Source organism: Orcinus orca, chromosome 15 (genome assembly GCF_937001465.1).
Source record: "Orcinus orca chromosome 15, mOrcOrc1.1, whole genome shotgun sequence".
NCBI classification, from domain to species: domain Eukaryota; kingdom Metazoa; phylum Chordata; class Mammalia; order Artiodactyla; family Delphinidae; genus Orcinus; species Orcinus orca.
In genome coordinates, this window is record NC_064573.1 from 72,430,662 (window position 1) to 72,456,267 (window position 25,606).

The 25,606-nt window shown below is 50.3% G+C and overlaps 1 protein-coding gene across 3 annotated transcripts in view; it reads right to left on the reverse strand.

Annotated features, from left to right (window-relative positions):
- The window catches only part of GLTP (glycolipid transfer protein), a 33,500-nt gene extending 13,322 nt beyond the window's left edge, over positions 1 to 20,178 (reverse strand). The window contains exons 1-3 of one of the 3 annotated variants that reach the window (XM_049698393.1): positions 19,906 to 20,178; positions 3,753 to 3,811; positions 2,625 to 2,758 (exon numbers count right to left, since the gene is read on the reverse strand). In XM_049698393.1, coding sequence (XP_049554350.1) covers positions 2,625 to 2,758; positions 3,753 to 3,811; positions 19,906 to 20,008 — 296 coding nt within the window. In that variant the 5' untranslated portion in view covers positions 20,009 to 20,178. The remainder of the gene's footprint in view (positions 1 to 2,624; positions 2,759 to 3,752; positions 3,812 to 19,905) is intronic. The other 2 variants (XM_033408609.2, XM_004281396.3) reach the window with 2 other exon arrangements.
- Between the last annotated feature and the right edge of the window lie 5,428 nt (positions 20,179 to 25,606).

A 25,606-nucleotide genomic window follows, 5' to 3' on the forward strand; every position in this document is an offset into this window, starting at 1 on the left:
ACGATTCCTCCGCTGTCATGTGTCTACAACAGCTTCCGTGTAACGTGACTCCCCGGCTCACATCACATGTCCCAAGTACCTCGTCTATACCAGGCCTGGGGCCAGTCCCTGTTGGGCTGTAAGGTCTATGAGGGCAGGGTCTGGGCCTGTCTTGCCTATTTCCATGGCCACATGGCCATCAGTGCTTGAGGAATGAAGCCGGTCAGTGCAGGGTTGAAGCTACAGCTCTGGTCCTTAAAGGGCTCAGGAACCATAGACCAGGGACATGCTGAGAACACAGGCGAGTTTGACCCTGTGGGTTCCCCGCCCCCATCACTGCCTGAGCCACGGTCTGCATCCTCCAATGGCCACTTGAGCCCTTCCTCTGGGGTAGGATGATGCTTCAAGAGCCAGAAGAAGGGTGTGGGTCACGGCAGGGTGACCAAGTTGAAAATCAGATCAGTACTAGCCCTTTAATCCACCTCATTTCATCTGCTCCCCTCAGCCCTGTGAGACTAAGTTCAGCATGACCTGCCCACTTCACAGAAGGGAACACAGAGGTACCCCAAAAGCTCAATCAAAGGCCAGGATGTGAACCCAGCCTCTCTCACTCCCCAGCTGGGGTCCTCTGCTCCCTCCCTGCAGGGCGGTAGGATTCAGGTTGGGGGGTTCTTAGGGGCAAGTGTTCTGGGCCCGAGGACTAAAGGAATAAAAGTTAAGCTTTATCACCTATGAGGTGAAGGGAAATACTCCATGCTTGGATCACAACCCTCAACCATTGGGGATCAGCCTGGGGTGTGGAAGCGAGCTCGGGGTCCAGTCCCAGCCCTGCCCTGGCTGACCACCTCTCCTGAGCCCCTGCTTCTCCCAGCCCAAATGATCCCCCTGTAACCAGCAGCTGGGACGATTCCTTCTCAAGCCCCATCTTACCCTGTTGCCAATGGACTTCATGCCCCTCAGTGGCTCCCTAGCACCCCTGAGGAGGCTGGAACTCATCCTTGTCCAATCCCATCTCATCTTTCCCTGCTCCTGCCTTGCATCCCGGGCCTTGGCTAGACCAGATCTTCCTGGAGGGGCAGATATGCTGTGCCTCTCCTGCCCTCCCAAGGCCTCTGCAAGGCCTCTTCCTCTTGGAACCCTCCTGTTCAGTCTTGGAGACCCTGCTTGGCGATTCTCCTCCGGGAAGCCCTCCCTGATTTCTCTCTGCTCCAGGGTCTGATATCCAGCTGTCAGGATCTGCCCACCAGCCTGACCCCTTGCCCAGGCTGTGATACCCTAAGAGGGACCACGCCTCTCCAAGCATCATCACACGCACCCGGCACCATGCACAGCACACAGCAGGTGCTTATTATGTGCTCGATTTGTTGACATCCACCGGCATGTGCTCTCCCAGTCACCTGGCTCTGCCCACGTCTGATCTGGACACAAACCATCTAACTGATCTGAACGTCACTCTCTGGCTTGCTCTTCCTGAGAAACCTATGGAACCTGCCAATGGACAGACCCAGGGGCATTCCTTATTCTAGGTCTGTGAGTCTCTTGTTGACAGATAAGAGTAGGTAGCTCAGTGGGGGCGAGTCATAAAATAGGCTGTAAGGTTGTTAATTATAGCCCACTTACCCCCTGATGCCCACACAGGCCACACCTCCAGGGAGCAGATTCTTCCTGTTCTGTTTCACCAAAGAAGTGCATGGGGGTGGGGGTGGGGTAGCTTCAGGGAATGGAGAGAGAGACAGGGGAAGAGCGCCTTTCCTGGCTCCTGACTCCAGGCCCCAGAGAAAGGGCAACATTGGGAACATCCGTGGGGCAGAGAATGGGTCCCTGGCTTCACAGTTGTTGCCAGGGACTGTGGAGTTTGCACAGCTAAAGGAGAATTCTGGAGCTGGTAGAGAGCAGGGTGATCTCAGCAAGCAAGCTGCCTGGCCTCTCTGAGCCTCAATGGCTTCATCTGTAAGATGGAACAATTGTATGCGGCTCCAAATATGTGCTATGAGGACAATATGTATCACGGTTACAAGCACTGTCAACTCTGGGGTAAGACTGTCTGAGTTCATATCCCATATCGGGGTACCCTGCCCCCAGGCCACAGGACGAATTTGTGCAAATTAGAGTTCTTTGTCCTCAAGATGCTGCATTTCTGTCAAGAAGCTGTCATAATATACAAATCTACCATGTGTGTGATGTGACCGGCCCTAGACGGAACATCTTTGTGCAGTGTACAACCTGCACAGCTGTGCTCAGCCACTCAGTCCCAGCACTGCCCCTGTGCCCTGGGCATGTGATTTGGCCTCCAGAAGCCCCAGCGGCCTCCTCTGGGAGATGGGGATAACCACACCTAACTCACAGCACATGAAATGCGATTGAGTGTCTAAACAGCTTAGCACAACGGCCAGAGTACCCGCCGGCTTGCTATGCCTCTGGTGGGGCTGGAACAAGCAAGGAAGCGTCACCATCAGGCTGGCCTTGGCCCCCAGGGTGCTTTTTCTCTGTCACTAACTAGCTTTGCACAAGAAGAGCGCCTATGTGAAAGACAGGAAGTGCCCGTCCTGCCCCCGTGGGGCAGTGGCGGGGTTGGCCGTCCCTCCTCTGCAGAGCAGGACTCCGGGCCCACCAGCCACACACACCCAGCCACCTGAGCCCATCACCTCTTCAGCCACATCAGCGCCAGCGTGGCCCCCACTTTGGGCCACTCTGCTCCATACATTTCCTTCTCCACCTCCAGGATGTTCTGCAGGGTCCGGAACTTGGCCGGGTCGGTGTCATACACAGCTTTGATTTTCTGAAACAGAGCACACAGGGTTTCCCCCTTAGGAAGGCTGCCCCCATAGACGGCTGCCCGCGTGCTGGGTGGAGGGGCACCCCGCCAGAGCCTCGCTCTCCTGCCCCCCAGTGCCAGGACCTGCAGTGGGGCTTGTCAGAGGGGCTTGTCATAACAATAACCATGACTGTTCGCATTTGCAGGACTTGCGAAGTACTTTATGGGCACAGCCTCATTTGATCCTCACGGCAACCCCCGATGCTGCTGTCATAATTCCAATTTGCAGATGAGGAAACTGAGGCTCAGAGAGGGGAAATGACGTGCACAAGGTCACATAGCTGGTGCAGGTGCGAGCGGGTTCCAGCACTGGCCAGGCCCCAGAGTCCACATTCTCCAACCACTACTGACAGCGCCTCAAACCCCAAGCATCTGAAGTTTCACTTTTGTGGACAAATGGAAATAGGTTCTTAGGATTCTGAGATGTCCAGGAAGAAGGCTCCTGAGTTGGAGGCAGGCAGTTTGGATGTGAATTCCACCTCTGCCACTTCCGTGCTATGAGCCCCTCAACAGCTCTGAGCCTCAGCTTCCTCATCTATAAAATGGGGATAATGACACAGAACCAGCCTCAGAGTGGATCCTCATGGGGGGAGGGTCAGTGGCTAGGGGATGCCATCCGGAACTCTCAGAATTGGGGAAGGGAAGGGCAGGGTCAGTGCACCTGTGGACCTTGGAGTTTATTTTTTGTTTGGTAGAGTGAATACAAGAACCAGTAGGTTCCTTCTCAGGTCAACCCTCCAGACTGTGGTCCTAGTTTGGCTATGACTGGATGGCATGACCGCAAAGAGGACCAAGAACCTGGAGCTCCAAGTCAGAGAAGCTGGGGCCCAGGCCCATTTCCACATCTCCTTCCTGTTCCTCAGCGTGGGGAACTTGCGGCAGGGAGCAGGGCACTGGTGACCAGACGGGATTATAGAGTCCTGATCTGGGTACCGGGGCTGTAGGGCCAAGTACGTACTGTGATGTTGCCACTTATGTCCACCTTGATGGGAGTAAACACTGGGGAGCCGAGGCAATCTGGGGACAACACAAGAAGAGAGATTTAGATTCCCAATGAGGGTGATATTCAGGACCTCCATGGGCCATGGGGACAGGAGGGGAGGAACCCTGGTGTGTTTAAGGAAAGGCAGAGCTGTTTGTTAAGTACTAAAATGGTTCATGGGCAATCTGGAGTGCTGGGCTCTGAGTGAGACCAGTTTCTTACTGCAGGACTTGTCAGAGCCTTTAAAATACACCTGGACTAGGACTTCCCTGGTGATCCAGTGGTTAAGACTCCGCACTCCCAATGCAGGGGGCCCGGGTTTGATCCCTGGTCGGGGAACTAGATCCCGCATGCTGCAACTAAGAACCCACATGCCGCAACTAAAAGAGGCCGCATGCCACAACTAAGACCTGGCGCAGCCAAATAAATAAATAAATACTAAAAAAAAAAACAACTGGACTATCTAGGGGGCAAACCGTTTTGTCCACAGCACCCTCTCTCCCTAAGACAAAATGTTCTATATTTGCACCGTCTAACATGGGCCACGTGTAGCCTTTGAGCACTTGAAATGTGGTGAGTGTGATCGAGGGGCTGAATTCGTAATTTGATTTAACTTCCATTCATTTAAATTTAAATAGCCACACGTGGCCAGTGGCTACCTAATTGGACAGCACAGTGTAGAGTATCTTGCAAAACTAACGCTCTAAGAAACCATCTTGGCTGACATGGCGGAGGCCATGAATGAACCAGCTGGCCAGGAGGCAGCTCGAGGAATCTTACGAGCTGGAAGAAGAGCTCGTTCACCAGCTTCTTTTTTTTTTTTTTTTAATTTTTATTGGAGTATAGCTGCTTTACAATGTTGCGTTAGTTTCTACTGTACAGCAAAGTGAATCAGCTATATGTATACACATATCCCCTCTTTTTTGGATTTCCTTCCCATTTAGGTCAGCACAGAGCATTGAGTAGAGTTCCCTGTGCTATACACTAGGTTCTCATTAGTTATCTATTTTGTATATAGTAGTGTATATATGTCAATTCCAATCTCCCAATTCATCCTACCTGACTCATTCACCAGCTTCTAAGGAGGAAGTGAGCTGGCGACCCAGAGGCCCCACCGCTCTGAGACTCTGCATAAGAGCCCAGGAGAATCCACCAGGAGTGGGACTCTGGTCACTTAGCAGAGCTCGATGAACTGGGGCTCCATACCCGCTCTGCACACCCTGGCAGTGTGGGCTTGGTCATGTCCCTTCTGCTCTCTGAGCCTCAGCTTTCCCATCTAGCAAATGGGCCAACAGAACCGATCAGAGCTGCTGTGAGGATGATGTGAAACAACCCACTTCCAAGACACAAATTTTGTTCACCTCTGGAATCGGAATGTTCTTAACTGGAGGCGTTTTTCCTGTCTTGGTGGTTCATAAAACAACAGAGCATTTTAAAATAGGTGGCACCTTTGAGTTGATCAAATGTGGACCTAGAAACTGGCAGTGCCTGGAACTCAGGACTCCATGGGAAACGTGAGCTGCCTGTGGACTGTCTCTCCTCCTTTCCCTCCTCTGTGATCCCCCAGCAGGCTGTCACAGGGACCAGAGACAGCCCACAGGTCAGAGCCCCCTGCTAAGGGCTGGGCACGGAGGAAACACATGGGGAAGGGCCAGTTCTCTCCTGAGCGGACTCAAAAAGGACTCCACCTCAGAGCCTAAAGACAGCTGTGCTTCCCCAACACCTCTCACCATCCTCGATACAGAGCCCAGGGGGCAAAGATGCCCAAGCAGGACGCAAGTGGGTACCAAACCCACGGCGGGGAAACACCAGCGCCAGCTTCCCCTTGTCCGCTGGCCAGGCTGGGGCCTCGGTGTGCGCGCCAACTGACCGCATGGGGCGGAGGACTGGGGGAGGGACACCTGTGGGCTGAATTCCACCCAAGGTGACCCAGCACACCTGGCCGGCCATCTGGAACATTCTAATCGCAGCTGTTACAAAAAAGGTGCATTGGGGAAACAGCATTGGACGTTATAAATGAAATACCCCAAAACCCAATGGAAAGAAGGTCGGGTAGATATCCAGATACCCTGGGTTTGAATCCAGTTAAGCAAGTCTCCTGTGCCTCAGTTTCCTCACATGTCAAATGGGGCAGCAGTGGTACTTATTTCATAGGGTTGACGTGGGGATTAAAATGCACGCACTGAACGCATTTAGCAGAGTGGCCAGCACAGGAACCCTCAGTACACGAACTGTGACCATCTTTACGACTTTGTAGCATGACCAGGGCCAGGCTCCACGGTCCAGCAAATGTCACCCAGGCTCGGAAGGCACCAGGTCCGTCAGGACCTCTGCTGAGTGGGAACACTGGGCCTGTGCCCCCTGCCACCTCTACTCTCCTACCTCCCGACTGAGGCCCTCATGGGGCCCGGGGTGGCTGCCTTGCCCCACTGCAGGCTCCCGGGCACAGAATCCTCGGGCCGAGAGGTGAGCCCACTGCTCTCAGCTACCGGCCTCTCTCTCACGCCCGTGGGAGCACATCTCCATCCACGGGGTTACGCTGGACCTCCCCCGGGGTGGCCACAGGAGCTGCTCCGAGGTGCTGGGTGGGGGGATGCAGGCTGCCTGTCCCACCTGATCTTGGGCACTCTGGACTCCCAGGTGGACCTGCCAAGGGCATTAATGAGGTAATGATTCCACCCACCCTTTCATCTTCCCTGATGTATCGCTGACCTCATCCTGCAAGGCCAACCTGGGAGTCTGTGCAATTTGCTAGCCCTGTAACGTGTTCTCTCCCGGGACATTTACCACCGACTCCCCCAAAGGACAACACATTCCAGACTTAAAATAAGAATGCAGGGGGCTTCCCTGGTGGCGCAGTGGTTGAGAGTCCGCCTGCCGATGCAGGGGACGCGGGTTCGTGCCCCCGTCCGGGAGGATCCTACATGCCACGGAGCAGCTGGGCCCGTGAGCCATGGCCGCTGGGCCTGCGCGTTCGGAGCCCGTGCTCCGCAGCGGGAGAGGCCACAACAGTGAGAGGCCCGCGTACCGCAAGAAAAAAAAAAAAAAAAAGAATGCAGGGAATTCCTGGCGGTCCAGTGGTTAGGACTCAGCGCTTTCACTGCTCAGGGTAAGGGTTCAATCCCTGGTCAGGGAACAAAGATCCCACATGCCGAGCGGCATGGCCAAAAAATAAATAAATAAAAAGAAACCTCCTTTAAAAAAATAATAATAATGCAAGACAGCCAGGACTCTCCACCACTGGAGACTCTTCCCCTCTTGACTATACAACCAAGGGTCACCAATTCCGAGCCTCACAGGAGCCGGGCAGGTGCCATGGATGGGCAGCACAGGGACTGGCGAAACCCTTCCAAAGGGGGACTCCTCTGGTGGCAGAGTGGTTAAGAATCCACCTGCCAATGCAGGGGACATGGGTTTGATCCCTGGCCTGGGAAGATCCCAGATGCCGCAGAGCAGCTAAGTCTGTGCACCACAACTACTGAGGCTGCACTCTAGAGCCCTCGAGTCACAACTACTGAGCCCACACGCCACAACTACTGAAGCCCGCGTGCCTAGAGCCCGTGCTCCGCAACAAGAGAAGCCACCACAATGAGAAGCCCACGCACCGCAACGGAGAGCAGCCCCCGCTCGCCGCAGCTACAGAAAGCCAGCGCACAGCAACGAAGACCTAGCTCAGCCAAAAAAAAAAAAAAAAAACCCTTCCAAAGGGATGGCCAATGGCTTCACCTCCACATCTTTCAAAATGTGTGTTGTCCAAAGACATGAGGTGGATTGATGGATGGATGGAGAGGTGGATAGAGAGGTATGGTCAGGTATTAATGGTAGAATCTACGTGACAGATTCATGAATATTCACTGTAAAATTCTTTCAATTTTGCTGTACATTTTTTTTATGGGTATACTATTTCATTAACAATTAAATTTCACCAAGAGTTCACTAGCCATTTGTTCAGATTTTTAAAGACAAAATGGGCAAACAGCTTTAAGGCTGCGATGTATTTAACACTGCACCATATATTCACCAACTAGTCAATCGAAGGGGTATGACTATACCCTTAGGAGCACCAAGTATAGGAACAAGCCCTGGAATTGGAAGACAAACTTGCCCCGCCATTCAGGACTGAACTTTGGTTGCTGACAGAATCTCCCCTTGACTTCAGACTTGAGACAAACCGAGGGAGTCTGTCAGTATACACAAACCACTGCCTTCAGTAACAGGATGGACTGGCCAGAACCAGTTCAGATTGTGGAGGCCAGTCTGAAGTGAGCAGGGTTGGCTGGAGGCTGGAAATGTCGCAGCTGAAAGCCAGCATCGGCAGATGACAGCAGCCATCTTCTAAAAATCGCTGATTCGTACACAAGTTCCTAAGATGCTTTTCCCAAACAGGGTTGCTGTATGTATTAAATTTTTCATATATAAAGTTGGAAAAGAATGTCAGACTTGGGACTTCCCTGGTGGTCCAGCAGTTAAGATTCTGTGCTTCCACTGCAGGGGCACGGGTTCAATCCCTGGTGGGGGAACTAAAATCCCACATGCTGTGCGGCACAGCCAAAAAAAAAAAAAGAACAAGAATGTCAGACACTTTTTTCTGCTCATAAAAATCATACTTCTTCCTTCCACTTTTTCTCCAAGTCCACTGCACTGCTACCATGATTGTGGTTCCACGTGTAACTCTGTTTTCCACCCATCCCTGCCATGGACTTGAGCTCAGAGAGGGCAGAGACCAGGGGGCCTCAGTCCGACTCTGTGCCCCCAGCACCTGGCATGGAGCTGGACCCCAGCATGAATGAGGGGGCAGATCATAGGAAACTGAATCTAGAGGCACATTTCCTGCCAGGTTCTTTTTCTAGCCACTTTCTTATAGTGAAGATTGACCCAATGCACCGGGTCTAAGGACCCACGTGACTAACATGGCAGAGGCTATGAGAAGGGGCTTTGGCCTCAGTTTCCCCGCCTGGAAAGGGACCACCCCTGTAGAGTTGCTGTGATGGGGCAGGGGCCATACGTGCCACGTGAGGGCCCTGAGCCTGGCCGTGATTTGACTCCCACCACCGGCTGATGTTCGAGTAAAGCCATCCCACGTTGGAGATGCGGAACAGAGCTTGGTGACAGATCATCACCAACCATGCGTGGGTGGCTTCCTAGCTTTTCCCAGCGACAGGTCACTGCGTGTGCATTTTAGACATGCACAGAATGTTATTCAGCTTCCCTGGCTCTAGAAATGGCTCTTGTGTGGTTCTGAGTGCCCGCCCCACCCTGCGATGGCAGGGAGAAAGGCTTTTTGTTTCGCCTTCTCCCGAGAGCGTGTCACTCGGGTCATGAGACTGCCATGGTTGGCAGGAGCCGGGCCCCAAGGCAGCTGTTCTTGTGCGTCGTGGCTACCATGCAGGGACAGAGATTCTGCTCTACTGTAGGGTAGGATGTGGGGTCTGCATGGACTTCTGGAGCCAATTGTAGAGCAGAAGCAAGAGAGGGGAGAGTCGAGGGCTGCGAGATGGACCCCAGCAGAGGGAGGTGGTGAGGCCGACCGACCCCAGAATCCACTTCCCCGCTGCATGGGGCCGGGGCGAGGGGGCAATTGCTGGTAGGAAAGGCATCACTGTGTACACGTAGATGGGCACAGAGGAGTCGGGCTGGCAGCATCTGGGGGTGGGCCGCCTGTGATCAGGGGAGGAGCACGGTTGTGCTCCAGAGCCCCGGTCCTGGGTTCGGCTCTCAGCTCTGGTGTCTGGACAAGTGCCTGAACCACGCTGGGCTCAGGCCCCTCCCTTTCCAGAGCCCTGAAGTGCTGGGCAAACAGGAGGCGCTCCAGGTAAGCTGAAGCCAGCTTCAACACGCCTCACGGAAGGCTCTGGGTTTATGTTTGCTTTGGCGCAGCCCGAGGCCACCAGGCCCAGAAGAGCCAAGTGACTGGCCCAGGGTCACATAGCGAGAGTCAGGCACGCAGACACAATTAGCCAAGGCTGGTGCCACGACTTCCTCTACCCTTTCTTTCTAGGACATTTCTATCTGTGTGTGTGAACTCAACAAAAGCAAAAGGACTCTGATGGGAAAACCCTGAAATGATTTTAACCCCCAAGCACACCGTGGCCTAAGCCTTGAAACGCAAACTGGCCGCTGCTCTGGATACGACACGACACAACATCCTTCTGGAGGGTTATCCAGCTTTACCTTTCCTACAGAATGCAGCCCTGCCTCAAAATTATTACCTTTCTTGTTTTACCTGTTTTGCAGTTAACTGAAACTTGTTTTTCATTGTTGTCAGCCAACAGGGTCTTTAGAATGACACCCAGAACCTGCCAGAAGGGAAGGGCAGGGGGTGGGGGGGCAGGGGGGCGCTCAGATGCTTTTCTCATTCATCAAAGGAAGTTGTCTCAAAAACAAAAGAAAAATCAGGTACAATTTCACCATCTCACTGCATGGAACCAACTCTAATAAGCACGTATTCCAAACACAGTCAAGCCTTGGTTACCTGGAACGTGTTGGCAAATGGCCCCTTCTGTTTAGAAGACTTTTCTAAGCATGCTACTCAACCCAAAAGGCATAAGGAAAAGACCAGTAAGTCTGATTACAAAACCCAGAAACCTTCTATATGGGATGGGGTCGGGGTGGGGGGAAATCCCATCACCAAACTAAGCCAAAGAGCAAATTGATTGGGGGAGGGGATGACCTGTGTAACAAATATCATAGACCAAAGACTATCATCCCTAATATGTAAAGAGCTCGAACAAATCAATAAGAAAAAAACAACAACCACCTTACAGAAAAATGGACAATTAAAAGAAGAAAGGAAAAGACATTTAATCTCAATAATAAAAAGAAAATAAAGCAGTGAAATATTTTCCATCTACCAAATTTTATGAATGTACCAACTTTCACATACAGCCATTCTGGATGGAACTTCTCAAAATGTAACTCAAACGTCCCTGCCTTTGTACAGCAAGCCATTTGCAGTTCTCTAAACAGGGCCATCATCAAAAACAGGAATTATGATAAAGGTGTGGCCCACTGACGTCACAGGCTCCCTCAGCTCTTCTCTAAATGGCCCTACATGGTATGTTTTCAGGGACTTAGGACAGTTTTGTGTAGTTTTTTTAAACTCCTCTTGTTTTCTCTGCAGTGCTTTGATTCTGCTAGATACTTGGAAAACAAATAGCTAACTTTGTCACCATTGCCTGCAAAATAAGAGGAAACAGGCACCAAGCAAGCATTCTGTGCATGACCTCTGTGACAGTTCTGCCCGGGTCTCTGTCATAGCTCAGATGGTTGAGATTGCCCAGACAGCAGAATTCCCCGTAAGCCAGCAGTCACCATATGCCACACAGAATCACATTCACTTCCTCTTTTTCTGGCCTCAACGTAGTTGGAAAGCACCTGCCATCATGCTCTGAGCAAGCCCCCAGCACATATCTGGAAATTTCCATCCAAGCTGCCCCTCAACACCTGCCTCTTCAGACAACCATATCTTCCAACAGGTGATGTTCCCAACATCAGGCAAGAAGGTGAGAGAACCGCCCCCCCCCGGCCCGCCCTCTCATTTCATCTCAGGAATAATTTTCCTTCAAGAACAAAAAGCATTCCATTTTTAAGACGCACAGCTTCACTTTCAGCCTGTGTGATTCAGTGTGGGAACACCAGACCCAACCCATATATACTTATTTGAAAAAGGATGAAGAGTGTACCTGTGTCATGACTCTAGGAGCCTGGTTTGGGGAGGTTCTATTTCAAATTCAATTTTTTTTTTTTCAATAGCTGGATAATAAGGTTTCGTTGTTAAACACATGGGGCAGATTAACTTTACAGATCCTGGGTTACAAGGATCATAACGGGAGGCACTCAAATTACAGCTGATGGAGATGAATCATTTATTAATCCACGGGTATGTGGGGTGTGTGTGTGTGTGTGTGTGTGTGTGTGTGTGTGTGTGTAGATGGCTCAGTCTGCAATAAGGCCTATTTTGAAGCATAAGAGCCCTGAGAATGCCCACCTTCCTAAAACTAGTTCCCATTCTAAATTCTACTATCCTAATATCTAAGAGAAAAGAATGTTTACAAAATGATGCTTTTAAAAATTACCCCCATGACATGCCAACTCTCTTTATCCAAAATTGACCCCTTTGTCAAAAACCAGCCTTCAATCGGGAATGCAGATGGGGAAATGATTTCTCTTACTTGCTGTGTGGCCTGGGAGAATTTAGTTAAACTCTCTGAGCCTCAGTTTCCGCATTTGTAAAATGAGGCTAATAACAGGCCTCACCTCATAGTCTCTGGCTAAATTTTTTTAAAAGTATTCTTTATGATTATGATTATAATAACTATTATTATACATTATATCATCATTCTTTAGAGAAGAAATCCAGAAAAGAGTGATTCCAATGATTAAGAAATCAAAAGAGAAAGAGAGGAAGGGAGGGAGGAGAGAGAGGTAGGGAAAGAAGGTGTTATCAGTTGATTGATATGGGTAAAATTAACAGGAGCCCTTCAGTTATAAAATAAGGACCATGTATTCCTGACCATTAATGTCTGAGATCAGAAGGGAGTGGAGAAAGGAACTCGGGGGGACAGCAGTGCAGAAAAGGGATCATTTCTGAGCCAGGGGAAGTGTGAGCTGACTGCGTAACTGCAGGGACAGAAAGCAGAGGTTTTACAGGACTCTGGAGAGGGCTGATCCGTTGTAATGACTTTTTATTTATTTATTTATTTATTCATTCATTTATTTAATTTTTGGTTGCATTGGGTCTTCGCTGCTGCACGTGGGCTTTCTCTAGTTGCAGCGAGCGGGGGCTACTCTTTGTTGTGGGGCGCAGGCTTCTCATTGTGGTGGCTTCTCTTGTTGCAGAGCACAGGCTCTAGGCACACGGGCTTCAGTAGTTGTGGCTCACGGGCTCTAGAGCGCAGGCTCAGTAGTTGTGGTGCACACGGCATGTGGGAATCTTCCTGGACCAGGGCTCGAACCCATCTCCCCTGCATTGGCAGGCGGATTCTTAACCACTGCGCCACCAGGGAAGCCCCCATTGTAATGACTTTTAAAAGCTCAGATACAGTTAACACTGTAACAATTAAAAAAAAAAAAAACCCTGTTACAAGTAACTCTGTAAGAATGTAACACAAGGAGTTAACATCCATCCAGGCCATTTTAAAACTGAAACAATGCAACCTACATTTCCATTCTAATAAGCTCATTGAAATAAGCACACTGCCAGATGGGAACTTACTTCCTATCATTTCCCCTCCCCGACAAACAGCTCAAAAAGGCCCTTTCTGCTCTGGAAGACTTGTGGCAGGGCTGGCCCCCTACAAAGCCCTTACTAGCTGTGTGACCTGGTTAAATCCCTTCACCACTCTGAACCCTGGTCTCCTCTTCTGTAAAATGACACCAATTCCTCCTAATTCACAAGGTCACGATAAGGACTGGAAATGAGATATCGGCTAGTTCGATGCTTGGCACATGGGAGTCACTCAAAAGAGGCGTTATGCTAGCTATGATGGGGTCATGCCTTATATTTTCCATGCTGGCTATGATGGGGTCATGCATTATATTTTCCATGCTGGCTATGATGGGGTCATGCATTATATTTTCCATGCTGGCTATGATGGGGTCATGCATTATATTTTACAAAGCCCTTTGTCACGCATTCTTTCCATTCCCTTTCAAGTCCCATGTTGGCTGGGCACCTACGCTCTGCCAGGCACATTGCTGGGGCCTGGGAGGCGATTCACAATGGGGCACTGTTCCTCCAAGAAGCCCTATGCGACAGACACCCCACAGATGAGGAATGAAACGGGGGCTGGATGAGCCAGCAGGTGACAGAGTGGACGTTCGGGTCTTTTCCCTCTTTCTTCTCCATCCTCTTCCCTCCAGGAGCAGAGGCCAGACCTCAGTCCCTGACCTCAGGGCTGGACTTTTCTGAACCCAGAGGATCAAGAGGATCTCATCCTTATCACTGGGGGAACAGAGCAGGTGGGCACCATTTGTCCATGCTCTGCACTGGCCTTTGGATGTTATAAGTGAGAATTGCTTCAGTAGCCAGGCAGCTCAGCTGGCCCCAAGCCCTGGCAGCTGGTCACCAAGAGCCAGAGGCAGCTTGTTTTTGCAAGAACCTTGTTTCCCAAGGGCTGTGTGGCAAGAAGTGCAGAGTCTAAAGGTCTGAGGATGTCTGTCCCACCTGTGAAAAAAGATGGAGTGATTCTGGGCATCGGGTGCCGACATCATCTGGGGGAGGCCGCCTCCTTCGGCCCTCCTGGGAGGCCCAGCTTCCGCCTTGTACAGTTGGGGCTGCAGGCTCAGAGAGGGGAACCACTAGGGCATGGACACACAGCTGGGGCACCAGGGAAGCAGCACTCAAGCTCAGGCTGGCTGTTTGATGCCAATATCCATCTATCTAGAGACTTCGATTCATGGACTTCAGTGGACAATAGACCCAGGTTCAAAGCAACTTCTTCCCTCTAAGCCTCCAAAGCAGCCAGCTCATGGGCTGTTACACAGACGGATGGGATAAGACAACAGGGCCAGCGGCAGCCCTCTATACAGGTGTTACTTGGCTCTAACTTGGGCCAGGTGAGCTCATGAGCATGTCCCACCAGCACGCAGTAGGTGTTCCTCGAGGCTAATGAATCCTCACTCACTACTTGCAAACACACTTCCAATGGATGAGAGGAGTCTGCAGGCCGGTTCAAACTTGCAAAACCCATTGCTGAAAGTGACTTATCCACCGCCCTCCGCAAAGTACATTGTTTCTTCCTCCTAGAAGCGGTCTACTTCCGGTTCCTACAGCATCCAGCTCTCAACAGACACTCAACCAAAACGATAACTAACCTGCTATTGGACGAGGGTTAATACAGTTTCTTGTTTCTCTTTCTTGGGATATTCTATACAAAACCAAAAATAAACATATATTTGTATCAACTTAAAAAACAAAAACCAAAAAAATTGTGGTCCCAAGTCCTGAAAGGTGCTTGTTGCAATGGTAGGAACAACTTCCTAGAGGCCAAGCGGGTGTGGGTGGGGCTGGTCCCCAGGCAGTTAATTCAATGTCCCAATTAAAGGAAAAACTGAGCTGTCTGGGGCCTCCCCACTGGATGACTTCCATGCCCCAGCTATCAAATCTGCGTTCAATTAGGCAAGAGATAGGGTCCCAGCATGGCAAGATGATTATGAGGCACGCAGCTCCAAGGAAACCTCCATAGCTGGTCTGGGGTTCCCAGTGTCTTGGATAAGCCACAGTGGAGCCAGCAGAGCTCCTGGACTTCGGTGGCCAAACAGGCTGGCTCCACTGACCAGACAGGAAGCCAGGAAAGCAGCCAGGCACAACAGCAAAAGCACTGCATAAGCAGTCCAGAGGCCTGAGTTCTAGTCTGACTCTGTGGTCAATTGCTGGCTGTGTGACCTTGGGCAAGTCACCTAACCTTTCTGGCCTTGGTTTCTTTGGCTGTAAAACAAGATAATTCTGTGCCTCTGGGCCTGCCATTCCCACCCCCACCCCCATCCCCGCCAAATAGAGCTAGCATTGAACCAAAGTGACGCAAAACCACTCTTTCTGGGGCTACTCTAGGACTGTTTCGTGAGTATCAGATATCTGTAAGGCTCGATTCTATGCACATCCATTTAATTAAGCTAAGAAGCCTGAAGGAAGTAAAATCACCCCTGGAATCTGGATCTCAAGAACCAAGAGGTAGAAATCATTACTTTCAGCTCCTGCCTCTCTGGTTGCTCCCTAAACAGTGAGAGCAAACAGGTGTCACCTCATGCATCAATTCTAATGGACCTCGGAGTGGCCGAGGCTGTGTTTAGACTTAAAGGGGAGAAAAACAGTATCATGATTGATTATTAACGTCTGCCATGGGTACAGGATATGAGTTATGTATCTTAATTTGATTCTATATTTTAACTTAGAAAGAGAGAAGAAAGCAAAACACTTTTAGAAGAACCCAGAAAAATGGGAATGGAACCAAAAGCATTCACTCGACAGACATCACTAGCTCACCAAGTGCACTGAAATAACTCCAAGTGTCAGAATGGGGTAGATTCCATGGGAGTCAGGAAAGATTTTCCAGATGAGGTGACCCCTAAGCTGATTCCTTAAGGATAAGTGGAACCCAACCAGGTGAAAGGAAGGTGGTGGGCCAGAGAGGAGTGGTACCCGAGGCAGAGAAATTGACGCGGGTAAAGTGCCAGAGGCAGATGATGGCATGGTACCCTCTGTGGGGCTGCAAGCCATTCAGAAAGGTTACAGCACAGATATCAAGGTGGGGTAACAGGGAGCCACTGAGGCTTCTAGGCAGGGAGTGACAAGACTAAATGACTAAGCCTCTCCCTCACCCTCCCTCCACCCCCCCCATCCTCCAATTGCAAATGCTCTAGAACAGCTGCATAACTGACCATAAAAGATTAGAGAGCAGGGCCTCACAGAAGTCAGCTGCAAACTGATCAGTCAGAGGTGAGATCCAATTACTGGGTCAAGGTAAAGAAAGAAGATGGACAAAGGGCTGACCTCTAAGTGGACACAGCAAAACCTATACAGCTCGGGAGACTCAGGCTGGAGATATGGAAGAGTTAGCCCAGGATACAGATGTTCTGAGCTACATCTGACCTGCAGCCCAAACAATTAGCATTCATCAAGCCCAACCAATTCTGTCCCAAACCACCACCGATGATGGTTTAAGAAATGGGGTTGTGCTAACAGGTTAAAAGCCTTCACACCCTTCGACCCAGCAATTTCCCTTCTAAACGTTAGAAATAACCAAAGAAGTATGCAAAGAAATATATACAAGAATGTTCACTGTAGCACAGTTTACAAGAGCAAAAAAACAAAAAGGAAGCAATGTAAATGTCCAAGAGCAGGGGATTGGTTAAATAAATTATGGCCACATTCAAACAACGAAGTTCTAGGCAGCTATGAAAAATGCTGATTGATGGGTAAAGGTGGTTATGCTATACTGTTGGGTGTAAAAAAGCAGCTTATACATTTCCCCTTAAATATAGATAAAGATATAAATGGGTCTGGAATGAAAATACTCTGAAATGTCAGCATTGATCCTCTCAAATAACAATAACAACAACAACAAACTCTGCCTCAAAAGGTTGTGAGAGGATTAAGTGAATTAATCTACATAGAATGCTTAGCACACAGTAAATGCTCAATAAATGGCAGCGAGATTTATAATTTATCATTTCTTCTGGTTCCATTTTCCTTTGAGAAACAGATCTTCCTTGCAGAATTAAAATACCTTTAAAAAACACAGCTTTCAAAAAAAAAACAAAAAACCAAAAAAAACACAGCTTTCAGCCCTCTGCCCTATTTATATCAAGAGCGGTAGCTCTCAACCAAGGGTAACTCGGTCTCCCTGCAGGTATTTTTGGTTGTTACAACTTGGGGAGATGGGGTGCTACTGGCATCTGGTAGAGAGAGGCCAGAGATGCCACTAAACGTCTTACAAAGCACAGGACAGACCCCCACCCCAAAGAATGGCCCAGCCCCAAATGTCAGCAGTGTCACGGTGGAGAAACCCTGATTTGGAGGAAACTGGCACCGAATGCCTTTCAGACTTCTTGTGTCCATAATCCCAGGCCTGCTCCATTCCAGAAACACACCACCCAGATCATCCAGGGGACCAGACGTTCCCAAGACCTAGACGAAGCCCGTGTGTCAGAGCTGACGGCGGATCTCCACCGACCCCTGAGTGCCAGAGAAAAGCCACTGGTGGGAGCATCCTCCTGAAGCTTAGACCCTCAGGAGGAACTCTCCCCCAAGAAGAGCCTAAGGCTTCAAAATGGGTCGTCACGTTTTTTTAAATAGTGCTAAGAATTATCCTCTGTGGGCCAACCCACTGAGGCCTCTGTATAAATGGTGGTTCTGTCAACAGATGTGACGGCCCACAGCACCCGGCTCGCAGCAAAGACAAGGGTCTTTTGAGATCAGGGAAAGGAGGAGGGGGTGCTCTCCAGCAGGGGCACCAGATCACCGCCAGCTCCAGCCGCCACCACCCCCCTTTCCTCTAAAACCAGCACGATAATCGCATCAAATGAGGGAGCCCCCAAATGCAGAACTGATGGGCAACCTTGCTGAAGGTGAGGGAGGAAAGGGCCACAGAGCTTAACTCGGGGTTTCTCCACCTTGAGATCCAGCTAGCATTTGGGGTTGGATCAGTTCTTTGTGGTGAGGGCTGTGTGTGCACTGGAGGATGTTTTGCAGCATCCCTGGCTTCTACCCACTAGGTGCCAGTAGCATCTCCCAGTGCCCCTCACCACCCCGCCCCCCTCCCAGGTTGTGACAACCAAAAATGTCTCTAGATATTGCCAGATGTCCCCTGAGGAGGCGAAACCGCCCTCAGTTGAGAACGACTAGCTTAAACAGATTCTGAATCCTTGTTCAGGGCAAATGCTCATAGAACCAAGGGGGGGGGGGGAAACCTGTCACAAAAATCAACAACTCCTCAATGCTCAAACCAGATAGCTCCCAAGCTCCTGCCTGGAGAGTCAGTGTTATCTCAACACTGAGATACAGAAAATAAGAATGTTTTATACATTTAACAAGTTCTGACTGAGCACCTACTGTGTGCCAGGCACTGTTCTGGGTACCAGGGATGTAACAGTGGACGTAAAAGAGCCAGTCTGAGAATCGTACAAACCAGCCAATGGCACTCACTCAAATACTACTCATTAATCAATTATCCACTCTATGAAGGAACCAAAACTGAATCCAGGAACTTGTATAACAACCACACATCTCCCCTTGCCAACAGCTAAGACCTGTTTGGCACTTAAGGCCTCAGAACTTTACACACACCACCTCATTTACTCTTTGCCGCTAGCCTAGGAGATCAGCATGCCCATTTCACAGATGGGGATGCTGAGGCTCAAGAGGTGGAGGAGGAGAGCTGGCACACGACTCCACGTAGTCACAACCACCCCAGAGCCCACGGCACTTCAGGGACTACTGCCCACCATGAGCCCTGGTCACCCACTAGGGGGGAAAGGGAGTGACTGCCCCAGGTGCCACTTCCCTTCAGTTCAAGTCAGTGTCAAGGTTCTGTCAGTTTGCGGGTTTCAGCTAGACTCTGCCCTCTGGACTGGTCTCTTCCTGCAAGGCCACCAAACGAAACAGCAGGGCGGGGCGCTGGGCAAGCCCACATAGAAGAGGAAAAAGCAGAGCTCAGGTTTCAGCCTTTACTCAGGACCAGCAAAGCAAAGGGCAGGGGCCGATGGTACTGTCTTCAGTTTCCCATTTTCCATCCAGGGTGTGGGCTGGGCTGAGGGATGGGAGAAAGGAAGGTCTGCAACCAGCTCAGTGCTCCTATGACCTCCCAGGGCATGACATATGGAGGAGGGGTCTTTCCCTTTTGGACCCCATCCCAAGCACTCCATGTCTGATGTCGCCCCACATAGCAGCCCCCCTGTCCTGAACCCTGTTCTAAATGGAGGGAAAGCTTTAGGTGGTTCTCCCTAGGAACGGGCCCCAGAGTTTTGCGACTCCCTCCAAAAGGCCCCTCCTCACCCTGCCAGGCTTCCTGCCCTTGGAGTGGGGGTGGTGGGTGGTGTCTCTGATCTGAAATTAGGGAATTCTAAGGAAAGAAGTGTTCACAAGGTCCCATGAGGGAGAGGCTGGGAGAATTTACAGAAAAGAGGGGGTTTATGAAATGGGGGGGATTCATTTTAAGGGGAGGGAGTTGAGAGCCACTCTGAAAGGGAAGAGGGGGATGATAGGGTGAGAGATGTTTTCGGGGAGATGGGGGATTGGAGGATTGGGGATTTGGAAGAGTAGGGGTGTCTGTGGGGAGAGGACGACTGGGGTGCACCAGGAGGCGGAGAACTGCCAGCATCTGAAGGACATGTTGGCATGTGAGGTGTCTAGGGAGACAAAAGGGTTGGGAGAGTCTGAGGGAGATGGAGGATATGGGGATGACTGGGAAGAGATGAAGGATGTGACATGTTCGGGGGAAAGAGGATTTGGGAGCGGGCAGGGATAGGGAAAATTTGGGGTGCTTGGAGAAAAAGGGCATCTTGGGTGCGTGGGGAATTAGGATTTGCGGTGTCTAGTTGAGGGATGGTTGGGGGATGCTCAGGAGAAGAAGGATGCGGGTGCGCTCTGGGTCAGGGCTGCGGGCCAGCTCCCCTCTTCACCCCGGCTCACCGAAGAAGGGCGGCAGGTGGGACACCGCCTCCAAGAAGGGCCCCGTCTCGATCTGCTTGTCCGCGGGCAGCGGCTTCAGCAGGTGCTCCGCCAGCAGCGCCATTTCGGGGTCGAGGCCCTTGGGGATGCCCCAGCCGGCGCCGCGGGCGTCCACACCGCCCCCCGGGCCGCCGCCGTCAGCTCCGGGGCCGTCACTGCCGCCCGCAGCAGGATCAAGGGACGCCAGCGTCGCCACTTCCGCCCGCTCCGCGCCCGCGTAGACTAGCAGTCAGCGCCGCCCGCCGGCCGAGCGCCTAAGCTGCCGGACGCCCCGCCCCGCCCGTCCGCCCGTCCGCCCGCGCCCAATCCTCGCCCACGGCCGCGGACCTCCGCGTCACCATTGGCCGAGGGGCGGGGCTAGCCCGCCCGGCGCGAAAGCGCTCCGACTCGTGGATCCAGGTACGCCCAGGTGAGCCGCTCCCAGGTGACCCGTCCTCATGTGTGTTACCTGCCGCCCCCGCCGTGGCACCCCCCCAACCAGGCGGGCTGGCTTGGGCCGAGTCCTCGCCTGATGGACCAGGTCACAACTCACAACCCATCCACCAGCCCAGGTTACAGCCCAATCCAGCCAGCGTCCCTTAGGACATCTGTTTCCCCGCAAACAGAGCCTGTCTTCCAACAGCCCCCAGTGACGTTTTGGACACTGCTGTGGTCACAGTTCTCTTTGGCTACAACCACTGGGGACGCATAATTCTTCTCCGTGAGTGATCCTATGCCTGTTGGACACTGCTCAAGTCACAAGTTAACTCAGCCATGCCTAACTAGGACTCCTGTTACCTGAAATCTGGGGTCGAGTCTGACTTCAACAGTCTGATATTACCTGATGGATTCAGCCCAGTTTACAATCCAACTCAATCAACACCTGACTGATGCTTGTTTCCTCAAACCTGACCTCAGCCCACTAGCTCAGAGTACACGCCTGTCACAACCTGGAGCATAGCTCACCTCAGCCAAAACCCACCTAGATGCTTGTGTCCCAAAATCTAGCACACAATTGTTGAGAGCTCATTCATTCCAGAATAAATAATTAACTGTGCCCCCACTATGTGCCATGCACTGTGCTAGGCATTGAGGATAAAGTGATGAAAAGTACAGCAAAATATCTGCTCCTGTGAGGCTGACATTCTAGTTGGGGAGACAATACAACCCAACACAATACAATACATTATAACACAATACACAAATAAGACAACTTCAAATACTAAGTGTAAACAAAGAAACTAAAACAAGGTGGAGTGCCAGGGAATGACTGAGGACATGACTGGGATAGGATGTAGAGAGTTAGGGGCAGTGAGTACCTATGAAGTGGTGACATTTGATCCAAGACCTGAGGGAGAAGTAGGAGACAGCCAGAGTGGCTGGGACATGTGCAAAAGCCTTAAGGTGGCAAAAAACTTGGTGTGTGCAAGCAGCCAGGGGGGACGGGGGAGGGAATGGGAGTGGAGCAAGTGCGAGGAAGAGGCAGAGGAGTGGAGGGATAGGAATTGAGCTCAGGGAGGTGAGCAGGGGCTTGTTGGGTTAGGTAGAGTGTGGTATAGTTTGGATTTTATCCTAAGGACAATGAGAAATCACCGGTGTCAGAAAAATAATTGCCAGACCTTATTCAATATTTTCAATTTAATCTTTCAGGGGGCAAATGGGAGAAGAGGCTGTTCCAAACCAAGGACACGACCCACGTACAGTCAGGAAATGAGAGGGTCTGGGGGAGACAAGGCTATCATCACTTTTCACCCATGACCCACACCCTGACATGTCCCATAAAGTCAGCTCACCCACTAATAGCAAGCCCAAGCCATCAACTTTGGCTTGTTCCCACCCCACCCAACTTCACCCCCTCAGGCATCCTAAGATACCATCTCCTTGAAGCCTCCCTCACCAGTCCTCCCAGCACTTTGACCCAGTGCCAGAACCCCACCTACATTTCAGACACTGCCATTAATTCCACAGAAAGATCACAACCCACATGGGGACCTCCAGCCTCAGACAATGCCCTGATTTCTCAACTTGCTCCATTGCAGCCAAACCACCAGAGATTATGGCTGATATAAAAAATTCAAGTCTGGAAGAATTGTCTTGCCATGGAACATGGGTTTAAGATGCTGCAATAGGTTGTTGCTCTGGGTTAGTGCGATGTCTTGAAAGTTCGTCCATCCATCCGTCTACCCCCCCATCCATCCAACAAATGTTTTAAGTGCCTGCTCTGTGGATTCCCATAGCTTATGACAGGGGTTGGGCTGGTCCTAGGGGCCAGGCTGGAAGCATAGATGGATGCCGTGGGCTGAGGGTTACACAATAAGGAGTGGAGGGGACTGTGGAGAACTGGGGATCGCACAGACCATCTAAAGGGCATTGTGGCACAACTCATTCCCGGAGTTGCTAGCTTTTCAGATTTCTCAAGGGAAGTCAGAAACCTAGAGTTGAGGGCAAAAATCTCTTGATTTTTAGATGTTGGCAACTAATTTTAAAAAACTTTTTTAATGCTATGTAAGCAACACAAAACATTTTTTTTTCTTTTGACATATCTCAAACTTACACAGAAGTTAGGTGTACAATTCAAATAGCTTTTTGTTCCTGAATCATTTGAGCCTAAGTTGCTGACAAAATGCCCCATCACCCTAAATACTTCAATGTGTATTTCCTCCAAACAAGGATGTTCTCCTACAGAATCGCAATACATCCATCAATGCAGAAAATTAACACTGATGCATTTTTAATGTGTCTAATACTCAGAGCTCATCAACTTTTGCCATTTGTCCAAAGGATGTCCTTTGTAGCAAAAGGGTCCAGTTCAGGATCTCATGTTGCATGTAATGGTCCTGTCTCTTGAGTCTCCTTCAGTCTGGAACATTCCCCAGTCTTTGTTTGGCTCTTGTGACCTGGACTCTTTTGAAGGGCAGGCGCTTTGGGGAATGTCCCTCAGTTTAGGTTTGTCTGATGTTTCCTCTCAATTAGGTTCAGACCATGCATCATAGATTAGATGCAAGTTGTGGCTTCTGTATATCATGAAATATCACAGAAGTGATGCTGTGTCCTTATTGCATCATAACAGATGATATAGGTGACTTCAATTTGTCCAATTATGGATGATGTTAATTGTGATCACTTGAATAAGATGGTGCCTTCCAGGCTTCTCACTCTGAATTTCTTCTTTTCCTCTTTGAAATTAATAAATATTTCATAGGGAGGTACTCTGAGACTAGGTAAATATTCCATCTCTCATCAAATTTTCCCTTTATTTATTTCCATCAGTACAGGCTCTTGATTCCATGGGTTACAATCCATTACTGTTATTATTTATTTGGGTGCCCAGTGTATCCTAGATTTGGTCCATGATAGCCCCTTTAATCTAGCTTCTGTGTCCTTTTGACATGTCTCCATCATTCTTTAAACACTTCATTACTGTTTGACACAAGATATTCCAGGCTCATCTTGTACTTTCTCTGCCCTAGCTCTGAAATCAGCCGTTTCTCCGTAGAACCCAGGTTTCTTTTAGTAGAGAATGGTATTTAGAAACCAAGATCTAGATGTGCTTATGGTTTGGGGGGTGTCACTGCCCCTAGATCCTATCAGTGGACTGAGTTATACACACACGTGCGCACACACATTTATATCTATATTTATATCTATAGTCTTTTATCGATATTGAAAACCATGAGTTCTCCCTAATAGATCCAGTTCCAGCCTAACTCCACAGGGTTAATTCTAGTCTTTCCATACTGGTAACTCCCTGCTCAGACAGTGAGAAACCTAGTATTCTCACTGTTTTCAGTGTGTTCACTTATTTGACCAACTCCCCGTATGTAACAATTTCTTATTGTTGATGATGCCCTCCCCCCAACAAGGATACCCTCTACACCCCACTCAAGTTCTGACACCACATACCGAGCTGCCTTTCCATGAGGATGACCTTCTCACTCACGCAAGCTCTGGCCCCCTGTGCTGGGCCACCCTCACCCCATGCAGACACTCTTCTTATCCCTTTTGAACTATGACACCCCTCTTTGGACCGGCATGTACCCTCTCCCCCTCCCCCCATCGCTGATGTTTACCTTGCTGGACCCACCTAGGGGATCAAATTGTTAAAGAACAGAAGGGAGGGGAAGGGAAGGGAAGGGAAGGGAAGGGGAGGGGAGGGGAGGGGAAGGGAGGGGAGGGGAGGGGAGTGGAAGGGAGGGGAGGGGAGGGGAGGGGAAGGGAGGGGAGGGGAGGGGAGGGGAGTGGAGGAAAAGGGGAGGAGCCACATAGACCTTTAGCCAGCTGGCTTTAGCTATAGGTCATCAATCCCTACCTTTAGCTTACTGTAACGGGGCAGACTTCACACACTCAGTACATATGTGTTGAGTGTTTACTCTGAACCAAAGAGGACAGAGGTTGTAATCAACAACAAATAAAGTGTCCTGGGGGAAATGCTGCCAGACACAGAGGAGCCACCTCTGTGGGCCATCGCACTTGCTCCACTGGCTGCACACCTGCTCTGAAATCGATTTGTGGGACCAGCTTGGCCAGTGGAGTTAATCCTAGTGCTTGCCATTGACTCAGTGGGAGTGAGGTGTTCATGCTACAAAGTTGCGTCATTTTCCTGAACCCGCTCCACCTAGTGTTAATAGCTTCTTCCCAAACTGAATCATCAAATCCAGGTTACTCAGACTGACCCTTCCCAACAGAGTCTGTTGGGATGGATAAAGTAGACCATGTTGGTGGTCTTTTGGACATTTCATCCTATAAATCAGCCTCCCCACGTGCACCTGGTCATAATAATAATAACAGGTAACATTTATTGAGCACTTACTATGTTTCAAGCCCAACACCTCCACTTTATAGCTATTTGGCCGTGGACAAGTCATTTTCTGTATGAGTTTCCTGTGGCTGCTGTAACAAATGATCACAAACCTGGTGGTTTAAAACAACCTAAATTTATGCTCCCACAGTCTGGAGGCTGAAACCTGTATCACTGGGGCAAAATCAAGGTGTCGGCAGCGCTGCACCCCCTCGGAGGGCTCTAGAGGAGAATCTGTCTCTGGCCTCTTCCAGCTTCTGGTGCCTCCAGGTTCCCTTGGCTTGTGGCTGCATCACTCCAGTCTCTGCCTCTAGCTTCACATGGCCTTCTCCTCTGTGTGAAGTCTCTCTCTGTCTCTCTCTCTTTTTTTCCTTTTCTTTCTTTTTTTTTCCTTTAGCCGCGCCACAAGGCTTGCGGGATCTTAGTTCCCTGACCAGGGATTGAACCCATGCCCCCTGCAGTGGAAGTGCGGAGTCTTAACCTCTGAACCGCCAGGGAAGTCCCCCTTCTCTCTCTTATGACACCTGTGATGGCATTTAGGGCCCACTCAGATAATCCAGGATGATCTCTCCCTCTCAAGGTCCTTAATCACATCTGCAAAGACCCCTCTTCCAAATCAGGTCACATTGAGGGCCTCCAGGGATTAGCGCCTGATCTCTTTGAGGGCCATTACTGAGCCTACCACACTTCCCGTCTCTGAGCCTCAGTTATCCCACCTGTAAAATGAGGACAGTAATAATGGTAACTACCTCTCAGGGCTCATGTGGGGTTTAACGGGTTAATGTAAATCAGGCAGTTGGTGACTTGGCAGGCAGGCAGCCCTCAATGAATGGCGTGGTTATTACGAGTCGATTTCTTGAGTTATTTCTACCCAGGACTGGCAAT